Source organism: Mustela putorius, unplaced genomic scaffold (genome assembly GCF_011764305.1).
Source record: "Mustela putorius furo isolate JIRA1106 unplaced genomic scaffold, ASM1176430v1.1 tig00000738_pilon_pilon_pilon, whole genome shotgun sequence".
In the NCBI taxonomy this organism is placed as follows: domain Eukaryota; kingdom Metazoa; phylum Chordata; class Mammalia; order Carnivora; family Mustelidae; genus Mustela; species Mustela putorius.
The window spans coordinates 4609334-4636344 of NW_025421463.1; the positions used below are offsets into that span (position 1 = coordinate 4609334).

The following is a 27011-nucleotide window of genomic DNA, read 5'->3' on the forward strand; positions in this document are numbered from 1 at the left end:
CCAGATCCAGATTCCCATCATGACACAGAAAGTTTCCTCACGGTTACTTCTAATCAGTATTCCCACACCCAGAGGCAAGGCTGTTCTAATTATTTTCACCTTAGTTTTCTATCATATAAAGGGAATCGTACAGACAGGCGGAATCATACAATATGTACTCTTTTGTGTCAAGCCTTCTTCACTGGGCATAAGGTCTGTATGACCCATTACGGTACTAGTTCAATCAGGAGTCTGTTGCTTTTTATTGTTAGGTGATATTCCACTGTCTGCATAAAACACAATTGTGTGTTCAGTCTCCAGTGGATGGACATTGAGGTTGTTTCCAGTTAGGGGCTACCGTGAATAAAGCTGTTCGGAATATACTTGTACAGTCTTTTCATGGACACATGTTCATTTCTCTTTAATCAATACGCAGAAGTGGATTTGTTAGGCAGAGGAATCAGTGTTTATTTAACTTTATAAGAGACTGGCAAATTTTTTCCCAAAGTAACTGTAGCACTTTATGTCACCACGAGCAATGTCTGAGAGTTCCAGGTGCGACGCATCATTGCCAACACTTGATATGCTCGGTCTTTCTAAGTGTAGCCATTCTAGTGCATATGCAGAAGTTTAATTTGCATTTGCTCTGTGACTAACAACAGGACTACCCACAGTTGTTCACATTACCTGATTATCCTTTACTTATTTTATTTTTTTAAGTAGATTCCATGCCCAGTGTGAGGCCCAATGTGGGACTTGAACTCACAACCCTGAGATCAAGACCTGAGCTGAGATCAAGAGTCAGACACTTGGGGCACCTCAGTGGCTCAGTGGGTTAAGCCTCTGCCTTCGGCTCAGGTCATGATCCCAGGGTCCTGGGACTGAACTCCGCATCGCATCGGGCTCTCTGCTCAGCAAGGAGCCTGCTTTCCTCCTCTCTCTCTTCCTGCCTCTCTGCCTACTTGTGATCTCTGTCAAATAAATAAATAAAATCTCAAAAAAAAAAAAAAAAAAAAAAAAAAAAAAAAAAGAGACACTTAACTGACTGAGCCACCCAGATGTTCCCACCTTATCCTTTTGCTATCTGTAAGACTTATAGTGATATCCCCTCCTTCATTCCTGATTATAATTTGCCTTCTCTCTTTTTATCTTGCAAGGGAGTTTATCAGTTTTATTAACCTATTTAGGGAACAACCATTTAGCTCTGTTAATTTTCTCTACTCGCTGGCTTTTTCCTATTTCATTGATATTTTGGTCTTGTTTTCTTCCTCCTGCTCACTCTGGGCTTACTTTGCTCATCATTTCAATAGCTTTCTAAGGTAGAAGTTTATATTATTGATTTCAAACCTTTCTTTTAACATAAGCATTTAGCTATATATAAATTTCTGTCACAGCTGAATCTGACACATTTTGATATATAGTATTTTCATTATCACTCAATTTGAAGTATTTTGTGGTTTCTTCCCTTTCCCCTGTGGTTTCTTCTTTGACCCATAGGTTATTTAAAATATATTCACTAATTTTCAAATATTTGGAGATTTAAAGATACAGTATTGGGGCACCTGGGTAGCTCAGTGGGTTAAAGCCTCTGCCTTTGGCTCAGGTCATGATCTCAGGGTCCTGGGATTGAGCCCTGCATTGGGCTCTCTGCTTGACAGGGAGCCTGCTTCCCCCTCTATCTCTGCCTGCCTCTGCCTACTTGTGATCTCTGTCAAATAAATACATCTCTGTCAAATAAATAAATCTTTAAAAAAAAATAAAGATACAGTATTGTTATGACTTTTTTTTTTTTTTAAGATTTAGTTATTTGACAGACAGAGCGATCACAGGTAGGCAGAGAGACAGGCAGAGAGAGAGGGGGAAGCAGGTTCCCTACTGAGCAGAGCCTGATGCCGGACCTTGAGATCATAACCTGAGCCGAAGGCAGAGGATTAACCCAGCAAGCCACTCAGGCGCCCCTTGTTATGACATTCTAATTTAATTTCATTGTAGTCAAAGAACATATTTTGTAAGACTTCAGTCTTTTGGAACTCATTAAGACTTGTTTTATTGGTCCAGCAAATGGATTTGGTGATGTTCCAGAAGTATTTGAAAAAAGCATATATTCTGAAGTTGCTGGGTATAGTGTACTACAAATGTCAATACCATCAAAGTGGTTAGTAATGTCATTCACATCTCTAAACCGGTAACTTTCACCACACTTGGTAAGTTTTTGGCCATTCTTTCTTCAAAGGTTTTTTTTCCTGCCCTGTTCTTTCTCTCTCTAATTTCTACAGCTCCAATTAGATGTATGTTAATTTGCTTGAAAATGTCTGCGAGGTCTCTGAGATTTTCTTCATTCTTCTCAAATATACTTCTGTTCTTCGGACTGGATAATTTCTCTTTCTTTTCACGTTCACTCGCCTTCTGCCTCCAATCTGCTGGAAGGTCCATCTAGTGAGTTTTCCATTTCAGTTATAATTTTTAGCTTTAGAATTTGCTTAGTTAAAAAAAACAAACCTTTCTACTGCAAACAAAACAGATACAGAAAGATACAAATAAATATATACCTTAAGAAATTAGTGGAAGGTTGACTAGTCAGATAAAAGATGGAACCTGGCCAACTAGCACAGAAGTCCCTACGTGCTTCACTGCAATTCTCCCAGTATGGACCATTATCCTAACTTTCACAGCTATCATTTCCTTGTGGTTTTTTGTATTTCCTTATTTATTTTTCAAAGTTTTTTTTTTTTTTTTTTTTAAGTTATCTCCATGACCAATGTGGGGCTTGAACTCACGACCCTGAGAATAAGAGCTGGGCGCTCTTCTGACGGAGCCAACCAGATGCCCCCCCAACCTTGTGATTTTTTTAATTTGTAGGTACGTTTCTTATTTTATTGATTTAATTTATCATAAAATTCACCTATTTTAAAGTGTACAGTTCAGTGGTTTTTATATTTTCACAAATATGGTTGTGCAACCATCAGCATTATTTCTAATTCCAAAATATTTTCATGTAAGCCCCCTCACACCCATATCCATTAGCAGTCCCTCCCCATTCCTTGTATAAAAAAATGCTTTATAACCCAAATATGCACCCTAGGCAATTTTCTTCCTGCTTATTTTAAACGAATTTGATATGCCTTTTCAGTCTCTTTTAGTCGACAGGTTCCTTTTTAATTTCCTTGTAATTTATGTGTTAAAGAATCCAGACTGTTTGACAAACAGTGTTTATCACAGTCTAGGTTTTGCTAACTGCATTCACAGAATGAAAGTCCGTGTCTCCCGAAAATTTTTATGCTGAAGCCCTAACCATTAGTTTGGCTGTATTTGGGGATGAGGCCTCTACAGAAAGCAACTAAGGTATATGAGATCATAAGGTGGGAGTCCTGCTCCGATAGAATTAGCATCCTTCTAAGAAAAGACACCAGAGGGGTATCTAGGGGTTTAGCCTCTGCCTTTGGCTCAGGTACTCAGGATCCTGGGATTAAGCCCCACATTGGGCTCTCTGCTCAGCAGGGAGCCTGCTTCCCCACTCTCTCTGCCTGCCCCTCAGCCTACATGCGATCTCTCTCTGTGTCAAATAAATAAGTAAAATCTTAAAAAAAAAAAAAAAGAAGAGGACTCAGGAGGAAACCTACCTTGCTAGCACCTTGATCTTGAAATTCCCAGCCTTCAGAAGTGTTGAGAAATAAATTTTTATTGTTTAAGCTACCCAGTCTGTCGTATTTTGTTATGGCAACGTAAGCTGACGAATACACGTCCCCTTGGTGTAGTTCAACATATTCCTTTGTCTTTTTTATTTCTTACAAATTGGCAGCTGGATCTCAAGAACGAATCAGGCTCAGGTTCAATCGTTTTGGTAAGGCTGGCTATCTGTAGTACTTGGCAAAATTATACGAGACACATAATATCTGATTGTCTCTTGTGATTTTAGCAGCCATAGATTCTTGAGTGCTTACATCTATACATTAATGGATGTTGCAAAATGGTAATAATTTTTTTTTTAAAGATTTTATTTATTTGACAGAGAGAGATCACAAGTAGGCAGAGAGACAGGAGGAAGCAAGCTCCCCGCTGAGCAGAGAGCCCGATGTGGGGCTCCATCCCAGAACCCTGGGATCATGACTTGAGCCGAAGGCAGAGGTTTTAACCCACTGAGCCACCCAGGCGCCCCTTTATGGAATAGTTTAAAGAGGTATTTCCTCTAATCTATTTGGCTATCCAGTGACAGAGTTTATATATGAAAGGCAGGATGATTCTTTCTTTTATTTACCACTCTTTGATTCTTTTTATTTACCACTTTTCAATATAATGAATTGATTCCCATCATCCTCTGAAGGTGAACAATTTAAAAAAAATTACTATTACAAAAAAACTATCATTATAAACTTATGAATTTGAATGTATTTGGTGGGTATAAGTTATTACCATTATTGAAGCCCAAAGTTTCCTATCTTTGACCTGTGCAACCTCAAATTGGTTCCTGAATCTTTTTGACAGGATGTTACTGGTTTTTGATGATTTCCTTGCTATCTGGTATTCTAAGATGTTCCAGGCTTCATCTTATAAATTTCCTGATCCAGACCTGAAGCCAGCCAACTCTCCAAGTTTTCATTCAGGTTAGTGTAAAATTGTGTTTCAAGATCATACTCAGGGCACTAGTGATGCTTACTGCTACTAAGCTGGCCATAGTTTCCAGCCTGATTTTCAGTGGATAGAAAAGGGAAGGGGGAAGAAACATAAAGAAAATCATTGGAGTCTATACTGACACTTCAATTAACATTTGAGACTACAGAGCTTTTTGCAACCTATTATAATAATTTCATTTACTTTTTTTCTTCCATACCATGCATTGTGGTTCTCAAGGACAAAAGGAAGATAGAACTAAAATCATCCTTATTTATGTATTTATTTATTTACTTCCACCGCTTGTTTATTTAAGTAATCTCTACACCCAGAATGGGCTTGACCTCATGACCCTGAGATCAAGAGTTGTATGCCCTTCTGACTGAGCCAGCCAGGCACCCCTCTTACTTTTATTTTATTTTATTTTTAAAGATTTTATTTACTTATTTGACAGAGAGAGATCACAAGTAGGCAGAGAGGCAGACAGAGAGGGAAGCAGACTCACTGCTGAGCAGGGAGCCGGATGCGGAGCTTGATCTCAGGACCCTGGGATCATGACCTGAGCCGAAGGCAGAGGCTTTAACCCACTGAGCCACCCAGGCTCCCTACTCTTTTAACTCCCTACACAGACAAGCACCATTTCAGAATTACAATACAAATACTGTAACAAATATAACTCCTGAAAATACTGAAGCTTTTTTTTTTTTTTTTGCGTATGCTCCTCCCATTCTCCATTTAAAAAAAATGTACTATTCTACATGATCAGAGCATAGGGTTGTTACTATGACGCTCTCTTCCGCTTAGCTTCATCTAGTCTTAGTTCAACAGCGAACGATTTCTCATGTTCTCACCAGGAATCCTTATGTCAATGTCTCTAGTCAACTCTGTCAACTGAAGTTCAGGCTCCAGCACAGCACTGATCAATAAACCTCCCTGTGCTGATGTGCTGCCCTGTGTATCTATTGTCCAGTATGGCACCCACTAGGCACACGTGACTACGAAGCACCTGAAATGTGGTCAGTTCAAGTAAAAAAACAGTGTAAATTTGGTTTGATACTAATTTAAATTTAAGTAGTCCCATGGCGTTGGTGACTAGGTTTCATATTGGATCGTATGTCTAGCTCTAACAGATTCCTCATCGGAGTAATCCTTAAGTTTCTACACAATAATGTGTGCTCTTTATAGCTTAAAGTTGCTTTTGCTGCATATAAAGTCTTTGGCTTACACTTTTGTTCTTTGAGTATCTCTAATGTTACTCTATTCTCTACTCTTTTTTTTTTATGATTTTATTTATTTATTTGACAGAGAGAGTAACAAGTAGACAGAGAGGCAAGGCAGAGGGAGAGGTGGAAGCAGGCTCCCTGCTGAGCAGAGAGCCCGATGTGGGGCTCGATCCCAGGACCCTGAAATCATGACTTGAGCTGAAGGCAGAGGTTTAACCCACTGAGCCACCCAGGTGCCCCTATTCTCTACTTGTATATAGCATTGCTTTTGAAAAGTCTGATGATAACCTGATATCCTTCCCTTTACATATCACATGTTCTTTTTTTCTGGATCCCAAAGGAATTTTTCTTTTTCTTGTAGGTTCAGAATTTTACTAGACTATGTCTTATTGTTGCTTTTTCTGGGCTGATATTCTCAGCTCCATGATGTGCTCTTTCAAAAGTAGTTTTAAATTTTCATTTCAGAAATATTTTATTGTAGTTTTTAGGAGGTGTTCTGTTCCATGCTTTCATTTTCTTCAGAGCTTCCTTTTGTGCGTATGTTCTAACTTCTCTGCCCATTTTAGATATTTACTATTTTCCCTGTAATCTTTTTTTCTTTATTTCATTTTGATTTTTAAAATTTTCTTCCCTTTCATCCTATTTGTTGTTAAGGCTTTATTGTGCTTCATTGTTAGTGCATACCTTTCAGTCCAGTCTTTTTTTCTTTCTTTCTTTTTTTTTAAAGATTTATTTATTTATTTATTTGACAGAGAGAGAGAGAGAGAGAGAGAGATCACAAGTAGGCAGAGAGGCAGGCAGAGAGAGGGAGGAAGGGAAGCAGGCTCCCTGCTGAGCAGAGAGCCCGACACGGGACTCGATCTCAGGACCCTGAGATCATGACCTGAGCCGAAGGCAGCGGCTTAACCCACTGAGCCACCTAGGCGCCCCGCCAGTCTTTTTTTCTGGTATGATTTTTTATTTCTAGTTCTTTCCTGTGTGTTGTCACTTTGTTTCTGAGATTTTTTTCAATTTTGATTTGTGTTGTTCTTTCATGTCTTGAATGATGTGCTTAAAAAAAATTCTAGCTTGCAGCGGCGCCTGGGTGGCTCAGTGGGTTAGAGCCTCTGTCTTTGGCTCAGGTCATGGTCCCAGGGTCCTGGGATTGAGCCCCACATCGGGCTCTTTGCTCAGCAGGGAGCCTGCTTCCCTCTCCCTCTGCCTGACTCTCTGCCTATCTCTGTCTGTGAAATAAATGGATAAAATCTTAAAAAAAAAAAAATTCTAGTTTGCTTTAACATAGTAGGCCCGTTTTGATCTCTTTTGTAGCTATGTCTTTCCAGTATGCTTCCATTATCGGTAGGGATGTGTTCCTTATTCCTTTTTTTTTTTTTCTTTTTTGCCTTTAATTAACTTTGTATGAGATTAAACAAGATACTTTTTTATTGCTTATTTTAGGTAAAATTAACTTTCCTGAACTTTTAGGATGAGGCAGAATTTAGGAAAGATTTTTTTAACACCACAGTGCTCACTCTTCTGTCCTTTTGGTGTAGGGGTAACACAATGTGGCAGCTTACTTTCAATTCTTCTCCCCCTCTTTGATTTGGATATTTTAATTCCTTCCTCTCTCTTGTCCCTAAGTTGCTTACTTTCAATTCTACTTCCAGCAGTTTCTTCTTAGTGTGAGAAGCACAGCACCCTCAAACTTCCTCGGGCCTTTGGAGTGACAAATCTTTCCCATTTTCAGTTTCTGTTTTCTTTTTTTTTTTTTTTTTTTTTTTTTTTTTTTTTTTTTAAAGATTTTTTATTTTTATTTATTTGACAGAGAGAGATCACAAGTAGGCAGAGAGGCAGGCAGAGAGAGAGGAAGGAAGCCAGCTCCCTGCTGAGCAGAGAGCCCGATGTGGGACTCGATCCCAGGACCCTGAGATCATGACCTGAGCCGAAGGCAGCGGCTTAACCCACTGAGCCACCCAGGCGCCCCTCAGTTTCTGTTTTCAAATCGGCTCACCACCTTTCCAAGTGAATAGCTGTTGGTTATCTGCGAGTTCCTTTGTTCTCAGGGACATCAGTCAGCTTGCTCCACTATTGTTGCTTCCTTATTTCTTCCATACAGATACTGATATCATCTTGGCCTTATGGCTGTGTAGAATGTATTCATAAATGTATTTTACAGTTTAAGTGATATCCCGTCACCTAGTGTTTGGTTTTGTTACCTGGTAGCTCTATTACTATCTGATAATTTGGAGAGAGTAAGAAGCTATGCTTTTGCTACCATCTCCCCAGAATCTCTGGTTATTTCTTAGTTTCTTTCTTTTTTAAAAGATTTTACTTATTTATGATAGAGATAATGAGAGAGGGAACACAAGCACGGGGGAGCTGGAGAGGGAGAAGCAGGCTTCCCGCTGTGCAGGGAGCCCAATATTGGGTTGGATCCCAGGATGCTGGGATCATGACCTGAGCTGAAGGCAGATGCTTAATGACTGAGCCCCCCAGGGGGTACCCCTATTTCTTAGTTTCCTATTTCTTACTGAAACTCTTCATCTGTTCACTCACTGTACTTTAATTCCTTTAAATTTAATTTAATTTAATTCCTTTAATTCTGTGCACATATCTACGATAGCTGCTTTAAAGTCCTTGTTTGCTAATTGAAATATTAGGATTACTCAGGATCTTTTATTGACTATTTTTCTTGATTATGGGTCATTTTCTGATTCTTTTCCTGATTCTTCTCATGTCTAGTGGTTCTTTTTTTTTTTTAACTGAATATTGGAATTACTTTTGTAATCAGAAAATAAAAACACCAAATTTTATTTATTTATTTTTAAAAGACTTTAAGTACTCTCTACACCCAACATGGGGCTTGAGCCCCAAGTTCAAGATCAAAAGACACATGCTCCACTGAGCCAGCCAGGCATCCTCAAATTTATTTTTTTTTAACAATGTGAGTGTGTGTGTGTTAACTAGGTGTGTCTAGATGCCCAATCCTATGATTTAGTGAATAAAACAGTCTTAGAAAGTAATCAGGAGCTTTGCAAAGCTCCTGAGCTTTCGGGGGGGGGGGGTCTGTATATTAGTTTAGTCATTTATTCCTAATATACCCATATTCCAACTCACACTCCTAAGAAGCAATCGGATCTGTAGAAGTCCTACCTGCCATTGACAGGCCAGGTACGGGTTATGTCACTCACATAGCAAGAAGACTCACAACCTCCATCCAGCAGCACCATTTCCCCATCCTGCAACAGAAGTATGATATGTCAAAGTAGGTGACCTTATGATTAAACTCTTTGTGTCCTTCATTTTATATATACATATTTAAAAAGCTAATTTAAAGGAGACTAATCTTCTCTGATTCCTTCTTATAAGAAACAGCATCTCAATTTTTCAAATGAATCCACACGGACTCAGGAAGTGGCCGTTGGATAGTAGTGCACAGGCCCTGGAACCATACCACTTGGGTTTGAATTACTAGGTGTAAACAGCCCATCATAAACAGTACCATTATCACTATTATTTTTAAAATTCCTATGTAAGTTGGTATCCAGGGCCTTATTCAAATATGATTACCCTTAATCATTTAATTTTAGAATATCATTTCCCCCCTTTGCTCCCCTTTAGAATACATGTGGGGGAAAAAGAAAAATTTAGGTTTATTTCTCTCTTGTTACTTGTCCTGTTATATTGAAATTATCTATTGTGTCCTTGAAGACAGGGTACATCTTATTTATGTATAAATAAGCACACAACTTGGGATGTAGTAGAATAGTGGTTCAATGGGTGTAGATATTTAATAATGGCAACCTTCATAAATGGATGTTGGATCTTGTTTTTGGCAAAATGACAGAATACCTTTCTTGTTAGAAAACAACTAAATCTTGGACACAAACATATTTTACAGAAGGCTGACATTACATAATATAAGAGATGCCTTAAAGACTTTTTTTCTCTTGAAAAAAGTTACCCCAGAACTGAAACTAGAGCTGAGAGTAGTGATAAGGTAAGTGGTACAGTATATATAGAAAAGGTGATATTCCCCTGAGGTCCTGCAGCAAAGAGTGGGGACAATGAGCCAGAGATTCTCACATTAATCCAGGATTCCCACAGGAGATAAAAGAGACCCAGGTCATTAGGACCACTTATCTTTTGGCAAAAGCATATTCAAACAAATTTTTGGAGAAAATTTCTCCCAAATCTGGACTGACATGATTTCCAAAAAATAACAAATAAATAGATGAGCTCACAACCAAAGGTCATCAAGCACACAGGGTACGTCACCATACGTGAGAGTCAGCAGGAACAACACTGACCAAATTTAGAGCTTCCAGAACTTCAGGTAAGGGAATGACTAGATACAGAAGAGCTATTATGAAATGTTTAAAGGGATAAAGAACAGAACCACAAAGATGAATAAGCAATAAGAGACAACTGACAACTATGCTGATTTGAAAGGAACCAGAAGGAAAGAAAAAACTACTTCTGAAGTCAATCACTCAGTGGATGGCCAAAGAAGCAGATTAGATAACCAAAGGGAAACTGGCTTCCTGGAAGAGAGACGTACCCAAGTCCCCTAGAATATGACAGAGAGAGATAAGGCAAATGTAAACACGAAAGTTAGCTTACTGGAAACAGAAAGAGGTCTAACACATCTACCTGAAACTGCTGAAGGACTGAAGAGAGAGAATGTAGGAGAGACGGTATCAGTGTCTGAGAATTTCCTAGAACTGATGAAGAACACGAATGCAATTTCGGAAGGGGAAGGTATCATAGTGACTATATGTAAAAATAAATCTATTCTTAGACATGCAATAAAACTGAAAATTACCAAAGAAAACTTTTAAAAAAATTATTATTTATCCATTTTTTTAGAGAGCGCACGAATGTGCAAATGGTGGGGGGAGGGGCAGAGAGAGAGAGAGAGAATGAATCTTAACCAGACTCCACACTGAGCACTGAGCCCGTGGTGGTGGTGGTGGTGGTGGTGGTGTGGGGTGGGGTGGGGAGCTTGATCTCAGGACTCTGAGACCATGACCTGAGCCGAAATCAAGAGCTGCATACCCAAGGGACTAAGCCACCCAGGTGCACCACCAAAGAAATGAAATCTTAAAGCAGTCAAAGCAAAAAGAGAGTTCCCATAGGAACGATAATTAGTTTTTGTTTGTTTTTATTTTATTTCAAGATTTTATTTATTTATGTGAGAGAGAGTGGCGGGAGAGGAGAGAGAGAACATACAAGCACAAGCACAAGCAGCGGGGGAGGGTCAGAGGGAGAAGCAGATTCCCCACTGAGCAGGGAGCTCAATGCCAGGGTGGATCCCAGGACTCTGGGATCATCACTTGAGCCGAAGGGAGACACTTAACTGAGCCACACAGGTGCTCCTTGTTTGTTTGTTTTTAATCTGCAAGACTGAAAAGAATCTAGGATTGTTTCTTTGGTATAGCCATCATCAAGAATTGAGAATGAAATAAAGATATTTGACTAAAAAAAAAAGAAAATTTTATCAGCCACAGACCTTCATCTAAACGATTTTCTTCAGGCTGAAGGAAGCTGATCCCAGGAGAGCCATCGAAAATGTAAGCAGGAAAGGTGAACATGCATGTAAACCTACACAAACTCTGTCAGAAGGGTTCTGCTTTGGCCTGTTGCTGAGAGCTCCACATAGCTGTGGTTGAGACGCAGAAGCACAGGGCAGCCTGTTCTGACTACATTTCTATCAGATGCCCACTACCGAGGGCACACCAGAGCTCTCCCAGATGCCCTGGCGGTACCCCACATTCTCACAGCTTGTTGAGGACCTTGCTCACAGACTTCACCAGAAAAAGCCTTGCAAACTTTCAGATAACCAAAACAAGACCAGGACCTAGAAGTTCTCAGCTTATTTTCCCTCGGGCCAATTTATCTAATAATGGCAATACTCTTCTCTCCCTGTATGGCTACACTGGTGCTTATTCTCCAGTTTTTTAAGAGTGGACAGTATACTATTTAGGAATAGACACACTGGTGGTAAAATTATGAAGAAAACCAACAAAAATGATTAAAACAGAAGTTAAGATGGTAGGAGACAGAAAGGGGGATGTGTTTGAGCTTGCCCAGAGGACTACTAATGTTCTTCTCATCCTAGATGGTAGATACATGGTTATTCATTCGATTATTATTTTTAAACAGTACATTACATTTATTGTTTTTAATATATGACACATTTAACAACTTAGGAAAACCTTGTGGAATATAATAAAAGTGAGAAATTTACCCTTAGACACATTAAAAAAAGAAGAAAGGATGAAAATTAATGAGTTTAGCACCTAATTTTAGAAGCTACAAAAAGAGCAAGAGAATAAATACAAAAAGTAGAAGGGTGAAATTAATGAAGGCAAGGGCTCAGTGTAATGAAGTAATAAACAAAGATAAAATAGCATTAATGATGTGAAAAGTTGGTTTCACAAGAATAATAAAATCCAGCAAACCTCTCGTAAGGCTTTTTTTAGCTGAAGTTTTTGAGATTTAATGTATGCACATTAAATGCACAGATCTTAAGTATAATATAGAGTTAATAGAGTTAAGTCAGTTTTGTCAAATGCCCTCAAGTCCCTTCCTGGTCAATATTCCCATAAGAAGCAACCACTGATCTGGTTTCTATCAACATAGGTTAGTTTTGTCCATTTTAGAAATTCGCATAGATGGAATCATATAGTTTATAATTTTTTTGTCTGACTTATTCACTCAGCATAATGCTTTTGACATTATTCACTGGTAGTGCAGTGGTTTGTTCCACTTTATTTGACAAATACACCACATGGCAATTTCCTTATCTAATATCCTGGTGATGGACACTGGGTCTCTTAGTAGTGAACCTGTTATGAACATTCTTGTACAAGGCAACTTGTGGATCTGTTTTAATTTTTCTTGAAAAATACCTATAAATGGAATTGCTGGTACACAGAGTAAATATATGTTTACTTTTTAAAAAGAAAGAAAAAAAGGATTGACTTCGGGCTGTCCTTTCCCCTGCGGCCTCTGCTCTGGCAGGAGTACCACGGCCGACCTGCAGACATGTGTGCAGGCTTTGGACAGAGGCAGCCTCAGGATGACTTGAAAGTAGGGCACCCTTGGCCCTGAACAGTTTCTGTACGGCATCCTCAGATGCCTTTACCTGAGTGAGAAAGCTGCTCCACTAGGACCTCAGAAGACTGACAGCCCTGTGACACCAGGAAAGGATATTCCTGTGAAGCTACTGCAGGACATGTGGCGCTCTACAACACTGACAATGTTTACTGCATGTTGATGAGGTGCCAGAATTGGTAAACTCATTCTACATTATCTTAATCTTCTCAACAGGCCTACGAGGTACTGCTGTTATTTGCCCAAGGTCACAGTGGGTCCAGGAACTACTGTGATGTTCAATTAATCTAGCTCCAAAGCTAGTGTTTGATTTGGACTTAAATTTTAAGTATGGTGCCCCCAAGTCTTTCCAACTAATTCTAATAAATAATTGCTTGCCTTCTTCAATCAAAAAAGAGAGAGAGAGAGAAAAGACAAAAATATATCAAGAATGTAAAAAGGTACATAACTGGGCCCCTGAGTGGCTCAGGCGTTAAGCGTCTGCCTTTGGCTCAGGTCATGATCCCAGGGTCTTGGGATGGAGTCCCCCATCAGGCTCCCTGCTTGCTGGGAAGCCTGGCTCTCCCAACTCCCTTTGCTTGTATTACCTCTCTCACTGTCAAATAAATAAAATCTTTTTAAAAAATATATATAACTATAATTATAAAGGATTAAAAGTAATTTTAAAAATTTAGACAAAGTGGTAGAAAAATATAACCTACCAAACTGTCTCAGGAAAAGTGAAGCATATGTTGATATAATCACTTTGGAAATGTTTGGTATTTTCTACTGTAATGCAAATATGCATACCTAAGACCCATCAATTCCATTATTATGTCCCTTAGACAAACTTGGTAACTTGTACACCAGGTATAACATACAAGAATGTTCACAGTACATTATTCATAATGGTAAAAACTTAGAAACTATGTAAATGGCCACCTATGGATATTTATCACACTAATTTTACAGTATTTGTTAATTTGTTAAGAAATTAACAATAAACCTATTTCATGTTAAGTAAATGACATTTTTAACTTAAAGTAATTGTTTTTCTTTCTTTCTTTTTTTTTTTGAATATTTTATTTATTTATTTGACAGAGATCACAAGCAGGCAGAGAGGCAGGCGGGGGAGGTGGGGCGCGGGAAGCAGGCTCCCTGCTAAGCAGAGATTCCCGACTCGGGGCTCCATCCCAGGACACTGAGATCATGACCTGAGCGGAAGGAAGAGGCTTAACCCACTGAGCCACCCAGGCGCCTCTTTTCTTTTTTTTAAAACAGTCTTTAATTAATTAATTAATTAATTAATTTGACAGAGAGAGAGAAAGAGAGGGAGGGAGCAAGTACAAGCGGGGGGAATGGCAGGCAGGGGAGAAGCAGGCTCCCTGCTCAGCAAGGACCCTGATGTGAGGCTTGATTCCATGACCTGGGATCATGACCTGAGCTGAAGGCAGCCGCTTAACCGAGCTACCCAGGTGCCCCGAAAAGTAACTATTTTTCTAAATAACAGTATGTAGTCAGAAATGCTGCACTGTTGTGTATATATAGTTTTATAAATCTTTGTCTAGTGTAACAGAAATCAGCTAAAATCTCATATTACTTCTCCTCCTCCAGTCTGGTGTGGTACTGCAGGTCATAAAGCCACTGGGTTACTTCCTTGTACACTTGAGAGAGTAAGAATGGAAAAGACAACTGATGTCTGGGTATTCTTATAAAAATGTATTTAACCTCACAGACCACACTTTCATTGCTGTTCATGCTACAATAATTCAAACTGCAGTGGTATGCAACATAGGTTATATGAAAAAGACATAATATTTCAAATACATAAAGCTCAAACATGACCAAAGCCAAACTACGTTCAACTGTATGGTTTATTAGTAGGAAAATAAAATGCGAAGCAAAGAAATGATGACCATCAAAATCAGGAGAGTGGTTCTCCCCACTAGCGAGAGAAGTTATCACTGGGAAGAACCACGTGGTAGAATAAGCTTCTGAGGAGTGGAGGGAGAGGAACGTCCTGTTTCAGGCATTCATAATTTTTTTCTGTAAAGGGCTAGATAGTACATACTTTTTACTGTCTCCAGTGCAAGTACTCAACTCTGCCACTGTGGGAAGAAAGCAGGAACATCTGTATTCCAATAAAACCTCTTCACAAAACAAAATGGGAGGCTGGATTTGGTGCAGAGAGCTGTAGCTTGTCAATACCTTTTATTTGACACGGTAATGGTTACATGGGTGCCCACTTTATAATTACTCATTAAACTGCTCCTTTATGTTTTAAGTACTTTACCAGTAGTTACGTTTCATAATAAGAAATGTCAAAAAGAAAAAAAAAGAAACAGAAAGCTTTAGGATATTAAAGAAATGGAATGAGTAGTTAAAAAAATGGTTTACAAAGGAAAATATTAGGCCCAAATAGTTCTACAGGTATATTCCATCCAATTTTCAAAAAAACTTAAACTCAAATCATTTCACGATATTAAGAAAAGAAACTACTCATTTTATGAACTTAGTTTGGACTTGATATGAAAATCAGAAAAAGACAATGAGAAAAATAAGCCAATCTCACGCATGAAAACAAATCAGAATTTCCTAAACAGCACATTAGTAAGTTGAAACTAGTAGTGCTAAAGATAAAAAAGATGCTTAATTTCACTGATAATTAAGGTAACAGAAATTAAGACCACAATGATACTGTTTTATACCAATTAGAATGGCAGAAATTAAGAAGTTGGATACCATCAGGCTACAGAGAGGATGTGGTCAAGAGAATTACACTGGTAGGAGTACAAACAGACACAGATACTTGGGAAAACACACTGTATTATCTTCTCACACTTATGAATTAAAAAAAGTTCCAAAAAACTTATAGCAGTATATAGTTTTATGTAGTTCACAAACAGGCAGAGCTAAATAATATTATTTGGGGAATCATATATACGTTGACACAGCCACTTCAAAAAATTGAGGGAAGACAAAAATTTAGGATAAACAGTTAGTTACCTCTGGGAGGGAGGCAATAGGATAGCAAAGCATAAAGACACATAAGTAGATGCACAGAACTGGCAGTGTTCTCTTCTTGGGCTAAGTGATCAATTCATGGGTATTCATTTAAAAAATATATTGTGTAATTTACGTATTTGCTATATTTATTTTCCTGAAATTATTGAAAATTAAAACAGATAAATAAAGGTGGATTCAGGGGCGCCTGGGTGGCTCAGTTGGTTAGCTCAGGTCATGATCCTAGGGTCCTGGGATCGAGCCCCACATTGGGCTCTCTGCTTGGCACGATGTCTGCTTCTCCCTCTTCCTCTGTCTACTGCTTTGCCTCTTGTGCTCTCTCTCTCTGCCAAATAAATAAATAAAATCTTAAAAAAAAAAAACCTAAAAAAATAAAAAAATAAAAGTGGATTTGGGAGTGCCTGGGTGGCTAAGCTGGTTAAGTGTCTGACTCTTGATCTCAGCGCAGGTCTTGATCTCAGCGTCAAGAGTTTAAGTGCTTCACAGGGCTCCGGGCTGACAAAACCCCTTCCCACATCTTTAAAAAAAAAAAAAGTGGACTTAATAGAGCATATACAGGGAACCTGAGTGGCTCAGTTGGTTGAGCGGCTGCCTTCAGTTTGGGTCATAATCCCAGGGTCCTGGGATTGAGTCCCACATAGCGCTCTCTGCTCAGTGGGGAGTCTGCTGTTCCCCCTACTTGTACATGCTCTGTCAAATAAAAAAAAAGAAAAGAAATAAAGGCATATACAATTCTCTACGTGTATAGTCACTTGGGGGGAAGCAACTATAAAAGATCAGCTTCCTCACAGCTAATAAGGCACTATTAAAATTTGTCTACTCCAAAATATGCATGACCCACTGTTCCCTAAGTCCTTTGAGGAGGAGTGTTATTAAAAATTATGAGCAGAGGGGCGCCTGGGTGGCTCAGTGGGTTAAAGCTGCTGCCTTCGGCTCAGGTCATGATCCCAGGGTCCTGGGATCGAGCCCCACATCGGGCTCTCTGCTCAGCAGGGAGACTGCTTCTTCCTCTCTCTCTGCCTGCCTCTCTGCCTACTTGTGATCTCTGCCTGTCAAATAAATAAATAAAATCTTTAAAAAAAAAATAAAAATTATGAGCAGAAAAAAAAATAAGCAGAAGCTTTACAGTCGTACTCTCAGCTCTGCCCTAATGAGTTGCCTAATTTTTTTTTGAGTTGCCTAATTTTTTAAGTTTATTTTCCTCATCCGTTGAACAGGCATGTTATTAACTGCTCCTATCTCAGAGTGCTAATACGAGAATCAAATGAGATAATGTCTGTAAAATCATTTTATAAACAATAAAGTGCTTTAGAAGTGGCACCAGAGGAAGTGGCACTGAAGGGCATTTCGTGTACCTTGATGAGCTGATTATTCTTCACATAATGCAAAGTGTTTGACCGATTACCTCCAGCGACCACGGGCGGGTAGGCCAAGATGTCTGCACCACGGGCCCGGCATTCAAATTCAAACTGAAAAACAAGAGCCAAGCATGACAGAAGACAGGACTTCCTCAGGACTGTGCCAGCCCAGGCTCCCTCCGACAAACAGCCCATCTCTCCATTCAAGTCCTTCTTTTCCATCATTACTGGAGAACGAGTCATCAAATCTAACTGGACTTCTTATACTGCAATTCCACTCTATTTTTTATTCTCCCCCCAATCCTGTTATTTGACCCTATTATTAAGTCTGTTCTGTTCCTCTGAGTGCTCCAAATTTCCTGTGATTTTCAAATTAAGTCCAGAAGAGAACATAGAAAACCTATGATCATGGCTGAGTACAGAGATATAGTCGAGTAAAGCTCCCAGTTTTTCTTCTTATTTCGGTAAACGCTGGAATACAGCTTCTGGTTTTAACAAGCTCTGCATTACTAATTTCAGCTTTTCAAACAGCTACCAACCTATATGTGCTGGAAAAGTGAAAAAGGATGCTAGGCAAATGATAAATTCTACTGCTTTTACTTTGTCCAAGGACAGAGCCGGAGACTGGCGAGAAGCGGCTGCTCCTTCCAGTCCTACTCCCATCCTTGTCCTTCGCATTTATGTGAAGATTCTCCGTTCACATTTGACTTAAGTCTTTGCTTCTTCGTTTGTTCTCTTTTGCAATTTTCTTCATTTAATTGTAGCCCTGTGTACTTTAGACGTATCTAAATAAATTATCAGTGACCTTTAAGAACCAAATCCTCTCCACTGATACCCTGGTCACTTACATAAAAGCCACTCGATGCCATCTGCAAATCAATGAAATTACTTTATTTACTGTTTTCGCCTCCAATAAAACCTTTCCAGTCTTTTAAAGCTCACCTTGGCATAAAGAAAGCCTTCCTCCACAGGAGCTTTACTGGCAAACATGGTTTCTATGAAAGCCTGTAAACAGAATGGAGGATGAACAATCTCGTTTTAAACAGGTTGTTTACTCAAACATTCAAAATACTGGAGCTCAAATGAAAAGCACCCTTCTCCCCAATTTTGTTGACCTGAAGTTGTGACTTTGTGCATATGATAGTATAGATTTCTGAAGAGGAAACTATTGCTTTCAGGACTATTTGACTAACAACATTTAGTGGAAGGCTGACTCAATAATCACTCAGAATATACAGTGGTATGCTAGAATAAGCTACGCAGTTACACATTTGTCATTTATGTAACGAAGTAGCCCAGAAATGTATGGAATTATGGACTGAACAGTCCAGTCTACAGTAGGTTTCCCAACCTCAGCACTGTCGACATTTTGGACTAGATAACTCTTTGCCGGGTGCCAGCAGCACTTTCCCACTGTGATCATTGGATACTGCCCGATATCCCTTGAAGGACATAACTGCCCCATGTTCAAAATCAGTGACCTAGAGTATAAATCCTTAATTTCTCTGTGATAGCCATTCCACATGTGTGTTTGTTTCCTTTTTTTATGAACGTACATGTCTATAATTCACCACGGTACCCTAATCCAAAAAAGGTTTTGATTAGATCTGATAGATACACAAAATACAACTCATGGCAGGGTTAAAGAAAAGCAAGCCTTAAAAAGAATGGAGCTCAAAAACTAATAATGACCTTCACGATTACTATGGTAACTGTAGATGGACCGCCAATTTATCTGAGTTTTCTAGCAGCCCGTGTGAAAAGGGAAACTGTCAGCTGTATTTCCCACACCTGTGGGATAAAAACGAATCAGCTGCACAAGGACAGGATTATATGATTCTACCACTCAAGTTGTTGTGTTCTAAGAGTGAAGGCAACATGGGAAGGAATGTTTTTGGTAACATTTCTCCAAATACAAGGCAATGACATCACCATAAAGCCCAACAGAAGGGAAAGCAAGTGGGCTGGCCATGGAGACAGCTGCCACTTGCTCCTGCTCCCATTCTGATCCTTGCTCAAATGTTTCCTCCTCAGAGAGGCCTTCCTGACCGCCCTATCTCACTCAGCACCTCGGCCACACTTCATCCCTTTCCACTGCTTCCTTTTTCTTCACAGCATTTAATTTTAGCTGACTATACAGCGTGTTTATTTACTGTCTCTCCTCAACTAGAATGTACAATGAGGACAAGGACACATGGTAAGCCTGTTTTGCTCACCACTGTGTCTCTAGAACCTAGGAAGTATCCAGCACTATAGTAAATAATAAATATCTGCTGAATGAATTAGCAATTACAATGGAAGTTAAAGATAGTTACACACACGTATGAATATTGACAATTTGTCAGTGCTACATTTTTAGCATGAAGCTAAGGAAAAAAAAAAGGACAAAGTGTGGTTATCTCCACTGAGGCTCACTCGAAAGAGGGATTTTTCTTCTCTTAGCTGCACCCTTTGTCTTTTTATTAATTTCCTTTCAAAACTTTAATAAATAGCACAGAAATTTTGTGTGTGCACACACACACCAAGCCCTTGTATATGCGTTCATCCACTGATGGATCAATGTGGGTTATTTGCAACTTTCGGCTATTGTGACCACTGCTTCTGTGAACAAATATGAGAGTACCTGTTTTTAATTCTTCTGGGTATACACCTAGGAGCAGAGTTGTTAGGTCACATGATAAGTCTATGTTTAAGTTTTTCAGAACCCTCCAAGCTATTTCCACAGTGGCTGAACCATTTCACAATCGCACTGGTAATGTAAAAAGGTTCCAACTTTCCCATTTCCCTACCAACACTTGCTATTTTCCGTTTGCATGTATTTTAATTTTTTAAATTTATTTTTACATTTTTAATCACCCAATGCTCATCACTACAGCACTCCTTAATCACCTATTTCACTCATCCCCCTACCCACCTGACTTCTGGTAACCACGTTGTTTTCCATAGTTCTCTGTAGTTGAGAGTCTGTTTCTTGGTTTGTCTCTTTTGCTCCCTTTGATCATTTGCTTTGTTTCTTAAATTCTGAATATGAGTGAACTCATGTTATCTTTCTCTTATTTCACTTAGCATTATACCCTCTCCATCCATATGGCAAGATTTCACTCTTTAAAGGTTAATATTCGGGGCACCTGAGTGGTTCAGTGGGTTAAAGCCTCTGCCTTTGGCTCAGGTCATGATCCTGGGGTCCTGGGATCGAGCCCCGAATAGGGCTCTCTCTCAGTGGGGAGCCTGCTTCCTCCTCTCTCTCTGCCTGCCTCTCTGCCTACTTGTGATCTCTGTAAAATAAATAAAATCTTTAAAAAAAATAAAGGTTAATATTCCATTTTATCTATCTACCTATCCATCCATCCGAATCTTCCTTATCAATTAATTGATGGATACTTGGGCTGCTTCCACATCTTGTCTATTTGCAATAAACATATAAACACAGAGGTGCATATATCCCTTTGTATTAGTTTTTTGTATTTGTTGGGTAGATATCCAGTAGTGCAATTACTAGATCATAGGGCAGTTCTATTTTTAACTTTTTTTTTAAAGATATTTATTTATTTATTTATTTTTCAGAAAGAGAGAGAGAGAGCACGCACAAACAGGAAGAGTGGCAGGCAGAGGCAGAGAGAGAAGCAGGCTTCCCACGGAGCAAGGAGCCAGTTGCGGGACTCAATCCCAGGACTTTAGGATTACAGCCTGAGCCAAAGGCAGTGGCTTAACCAACTGAGCCACCCAGGCGTCCCTCTATTTTTAATTTTTTGAGGAAACTACTATTTTCCATAATGGCTGCACCAGTTTTTATTCCTACCAACAGTGCAAGAGGGTTCCTTTTTCTCCACATCCTCGCCAATACTTGTTTCTTGATTTTAGCCATTCTGACAGGTGTAAGATGATATCTCACCGTGCTTTGATTTGTATTTCCCTGATAATAAGTGGTGATGAGCATCTTTTCATCTGCCTTTTGGCATCTGCATGTCTTCCTTGTAGAAATGTCTTCTGCCCTTTTCAAATTCAGATTATATTGGGACATCTGGATGGCTCAGTTGGTTAAGCAGCTGCCTTTGGCTCAGATCATGATCCCAGTGTCCTGGGATCAAGTTCCACATGGGGCTCCTTGCTTGGCAGGGAGCCTGCTTCTCCCTCTGCCTGCCACTCTGCCTGCCTGTGCTTTCTCTCTCTGATCAAAAAAAAGAAAAAAAATCAGATTATTGTTTTTTTGGGTGTTGAATTGTGTAAGTTCTTTATATATTTTGGATATATTTTTGGATAGTTATAATATGTCATCTGCAAATACCTTCTCCCATTCTGTAGGCTGCCTTTTAGTTTTGTTGATTGTTTCCTTCACTGGGCAGTAGCTTTTTATTTTGATGTAGTCCCAATAGTTTATTTTTGCTTTTGTTTCCTTTGCCTCAGGGGATATTTTTTTTCTTTTTTTAGAGAGAGTGTGTGTACGTATGTATGAGTGATGCAGTGGTGGGGGAAGCAGAGGGAGAGAATCTAAGCAGGCTCCACAGCCAGTGGGGAGCCTGACATGTTGCTTGATCTCATGACCCCGAGATCATGACCCTAGCCGAAGTAAGAGTCGGATGCTTAGCTGACTGAGCCACCCACATGCCCCACAGGGGACCTATTTAGAAAAGAGCTGATATAGCCGATCTCAGAGAAATTACTGCTTGTGCTCTCTTAAAGGATTTTTATGGTGTCAAGCCTTGTATTTAGGTCTTTAATGTATTTTGAGTTTATTTTTGTGTATGGCGTAAGGAATTGGTCCAGTTCCATTCTTTTGCATGTTGTTTAGTTTTCCCAGCAGGATTTTATTGAAGAGACTATCTTTTCCCCATTCAATATTCTTTCTTGCTTTGTCAAGATTAATTAACCATATAAGCATGGGTTTATTTCTGGGCTCTCTATTCTATTCCATTGATCTAGGAGTCTATTTTTGTGCCAGTATAATACTCTTTTGATGACTACAGCTTTGAAATAATGAGCAGTCCAGAACTGTGATGCTTCTAGCTTTGCTTTTTCAAGACTGCTTTGGTTATTCGGGGTCTTTTGTGGTTCCATACAAATTTTAGGATTGTTTGTTCTAGTTCTGTGAAAAATGCTCTGGGTATTGTGATACGGGTTGTATTAAACGTGTAGATTGCTTTGGGCAGATAAAGTATTTTAACACTATTTGTTCTTCCAATCCATGATCATGGAAAGTCTTTCCATTTCTTTGTGTTGTCTTCGACTTTCTTTCATCAGTGTTTTATAGTTTTCAGAATACAGGTCTTTCACCTCTTTGGTTAATTTCCTAATTGTAAGTGGGATTGTTTTCTTAATCTCTTTTCTGCTGTTTCATTATTGGGTGTATAGAAACCCAGCAGATTTCTGTAGACTGATTTTGGTATCCTGCAACTTCACTGAATTCGTTTATCAGCTCCTGCAGTTTTTTAGTGGTTTTTCAATATATTATCATGTCATCCAAAAACAGTGGAGTTTTACTTCTTCCTTACCAACTTGGATGCCTTTTATTGCTTTTTTTGCCCGATTGCTGTGGCTATGACTTCCAGTACTATGTTGAGTAAAAGTGGTGAGTGGGGGCATCCATATCTTCTTCCTGACCTTGGGGGAAAGGCTGTTTCTTACCACTGAAAATGATGCTGGCTGTGGGTTTTTCACATATAGCCTTTATTATGTTAAGGTATGTTCCCTCTAAACTTACTTTGTTGAGGGTTTTGTCATGGATTGGTATTGTACTTTGTCAAATGCTTTTTCTGCATCTACTGAAATGATCATATGGTTCTTAGCCTTTCTCCTGCTGATGTGATGTATCATGCTGATTGATTTGCAAATACTGACCCAACCTTGCAACCCAGGAAAACAAACCTCACTTGATCATGGTGAATGATTTTTTTTTTTTAATGTATTGCTTCCTTCAGTTTGCTAGTACTTTGTTGAGGATATTTGCATCTATGTTCATCAAAGATATTGACCTGTAGTTCTCTTCTATTGTGGGGTCTTTATCTGGTTTTGGTATCAGGGTAATGCTGGCCTCATGGCATGAATGTGGAAGTTTTCCTTCCTTTTCTATCTTCTGGAATAGTTAGGGGAGAGTAGGCATTAATTCTTTTTTAAATGCTTGGTAGAATTCGCCTGGGAAGCCATGAGGTCCTGAACTTTTGTTTGTTGGGAGTTTTTTGAGTACTGATTCAATTTCTTTGTTGGTAATGGGTCTGTTCAAATTTTTCTATTTCTTCCTGTTTTAGTTTTGGTAGGTTATATGTTTCTAGGAATTTACTCATTTCTTCTACCTTGTCTGATTTGTTGGCATATAGCTTTTGATAGTATTTTCTTACATCTGTATTTCTGTAACGTTTGTTATTTCTCCTCTTTCATTTGTGATTTATCCAGGTCCTTTCTTTTTCTTGAGGAATCTGGCTACAGGTTTATCAATTTTATTGTTTTTTTTTCAAAGGATCAGCTCTTGGTTTTGATTTGTTCTTTTGTTTTAGATTTCTTTTTTTTTAAAGATTTTATTTATTTATTTGACAGACAGGAAGCACAAGTAGGCAGAGAGGCAGGCAGAGAGAGAGAGGGGGAAGCAGGCTCCCTGCCAGAGCAGAGAGTCCGATGCGGGACTCGATCCCAGGATCCTGGGATCATGACCTGAGTTGAAGGCAGTGGCTTAACCCACTGAGCCACCCAGGCACCCTGTTTTAGATTCTATATCATTTATTTTCTACTCTAATCTTCATTATTTCCTTTTTCTGCTAGGTTTAGGCTTTCTTTTTTTTTCTTCTAGTTCCCTTAGGAGTAAGGCTAGGTTGTTTGAAAATTTTTTTTCTTGCTTCTTGAGGTAGGCCTATATTGTTAAAAGCTTCCCTGTTAGGACTGCTTTGGCTGCATCTGGAAGGTTTCAAAATGTTTGCTTTCATTTTCATTTGTTTCCATGTGCTTTTTTATTTCTTCTATTTCTTGACTGACCCATTCATTGTTTAGTAGCATGTTACTTAATCTCTATGAATTCATGGTCTTTCCAGATTTTTTCCTGTGTTTGACTTCTGGCTTCACAGTGTTGTGGTCAGAAAACATGCATGGTATAAGTTCAATCTTTTAGAACTTGTTTTGTGACCTTATATGTGATCTATTCTGGAGAATATTCCATGTGCACTTGAAAATAATGTGTATTCTTCTTACATGGAATATTCTGAATATAACTGTTAAATCCATCTGGTCCAGGATGTCATTCAAAGCCAGTTTTCTTGTTGATATTCTGTTTAGATGATCTTTCCAGTGATGTAAGTGGGGTGTTAAATTTCCCTACTCTTATTGTATTATTATTAATTCTTTTATGTTTGTTATTAATTGTTTTACGTATTTGGGTGCTCCCATGTTGGGTGCATAATTATTTTAAATTGTCCCCTTCATTACAGTGTATTTCTTTGTATCTTGTTATAGTCTTTGTTTTAAAGCCTATTTTGTCTGATATAAGTATTGCTACTCTGGCTTTTTTTAAAAAAAGATTTTATTTATCTATTTGAAAGACTGAAGCAGGCTGCTCGCTGAGCAGGGAGCCCCACCCAGGGCTCAATCCCAGGACAATGGGATCATGACCTGAGCTTAAGGCAGATATTTAGCAACTGAGCCACCCAGGCACCTCTACTCCAGCTTTCTTTTTACAACCATTTGCAAGATTAATGTTTCTCCATCCCTCACTTCCAATATACAGGTGTCCTTAGGTCTAAAATGAGTCTCTGTAGACTACCGATGGTCTCCTATAGACTGTAAACATAGATGGGTCTTATGTTTTTACCCATTTTGTCACCCTATGTCTTTTGATTGGAGTGTTTAGTCCATTTACATTCAAATTAATTATTGGTAGATTAATTGCCATTTTATTACTTGCTTTGTTGTTGTTTCTGAAGATTTTCTCTGATCATTTTTTATCTTTCTCTCTTTCATGGTGTGCTGGTTTTTCTTAGTGATATATGTGGATTTTTTTCTCTTTAATCCCTGCATATTTATTAGTGGTTTCTAATTTGTACTTACCATTAGCTTTGTATATAACATCTGCATATAGCAGTCTATATTAAGTTGATGGTTGTTTAAGTTTGAATCCATTCTTTACTCCTCTCCTCCTGACATTTTAGGTATATGGTATCATATTTGACATCTTTTTATTTTGTGAGTTCCTTGGCTGATTTTTTAAAAAAAGATTTTATTTGTCAGAGAGAGAGAGAGCATGCGCACAAGCGGGGGAGGGGCAGTAGGCAGAGCAAGCAGAGGGAGAAGCAGGCTCCCCACTGAGCAAGGAGTCTGATGTAGGACTCAATCCCAGGACCCTGGCATGACCTGAGCCAAAGGAAGCTGCTTAACCAACTGAGCCACCTAGGTGTCCCGCTTGGCTGATTTTTAACGGCTATATTCATTTTTACTACTTTTGTGTTTCCTATCTTCATATCGTCATTTTTGGTCTTTCCTTTCCACTCAGAGTCCCCTTTAATATTTCTTGCAGGACTTGTTTAGTGGTCATGAACTCCTTCAGTTTTTTTTTGTATGGGAAGCTCTTTTATCTTTCCTTCTATTTTGAAGTTAGCTTTGCTGGATAAGAGTATTCTTGGCTGCAGGTTTTTTCTATTCAGCACTTTGAATGTATCATGCCACTCGTTTCTGGCTTGGAAGTTTCTGCTGAAAAATCTGACAGCTTTACGGAGTTTCCTTTATATGTAACTGTCTTCCTTTGTCTTACTGCTTTTAGCATTTTCTTTCTTTCTTTTTTTTTAAGATTTTTACTTACTGGGCACCTGGGTGGCTCAATGGGTTAAACCTCTGCCTTCGGCTCAGGTCATGATCTCGGGGTCCTGGGATCGAGTTCAGCATCAGGCTCTCTGCTCAGCAGGGAGCCTGCTTCCCTCTCTCTCTGTCTGCCTCTCTGCCTACTTGTGATCTCTCTCTGTCAAATAAATAAATAAAATCTTTAAAAAAAAAAAAAAGACTTTTATTTATTTATTTGTCAAAGAGAGAGTGTGGGGAAGGGCAGAGGGAGAAGCAGGCTCTGCACTGAGCAAGGAGCCTGATGTGGGACTTGATCTCAGGACCCTGGGACCATGACCCAAGCTGAAGGCAGACGCTTAACCAACTGAGCCACTCAGGTGTCTCTATTTTCTTACTGTATTTTGCCATTCATTCATTCATTCTTTTATTACTTAACGTTTACTTATAAGCAATCTTTATACCAGGGTTAGGCTCTAACTCATGACCCTGAGATCAACAGCTGCAAGCTGTACCAACTGAGCCAGCTAGGTGCCTCTGTATTTTGCCATTTTAATTATAATATGTCTTTGTATGGATCTTCTTTTGTTGGTTTTGTTGATTTTCTGTGCCTCCTGGATCTGGAGGTTTCTTTTCCTATACTAGGGAAGTTTTCAGCTATTATTTCTTCAAATAAATTCTATGTCCCTTTTTCTCTCTCTTCTTTTTCTGGGACTCCCATAATATGAATGTTGTTATGTTTGATGGAGTCACTGAGTTCCCTAAGTCTATTCTCATTTTGCATAATTCTTTTTTTCTCCCTTTTGTTTATCTTGATTACTTTCCATTACTTTATCTTCCAGGTTCAGATTTCTGTTTCTTCCAGACTGCTATTCATTCCATCAAGCAGGTTTCTCATTTTGTTTACTGAGCCCTTTATCTCTGCTATATTATTCCTTATCTCTGGGTTAACAGTCTCACTGATGTACTCCATTCTTTTCTCAAGTGCAGTGAG

At 39.0% G+C, this 27011-nt stretch overlaps 1 protein-coding gene across 4 annotated transcripts in view; it reads right to left on the bottom strand.

Moving 5' to 3' along the window:
- XPNPEP3 (X-prolyl aminopeptidase 3) overlaps positions 1–27011 on the bottom strand; it is a 76500-nt gene that overhangs the window by 7828 nt on the left and 41661 nt on the right. For all 4 annotated transcript variants that reach the window (XM_004771269.3, XM_045083797.1, XM_045083798.1 and 1 more), the window contains exons 5-7: positions 18212–18274; positions 17267–17380; positions 8943–9028 (exon numbers count right to left, since the gene is read on the bottom strand). In XM_004771269.3, the coding sequence (XP_004771326.1) occupies positions 8943–9028; positions 17267–17380; positions 18212–18274 (263 nt within the window). The remainder of the gene's footprint in view (positions 1–8942; positions 9029–17266; positions 17381–18211; positions 18275–27011) is intronic.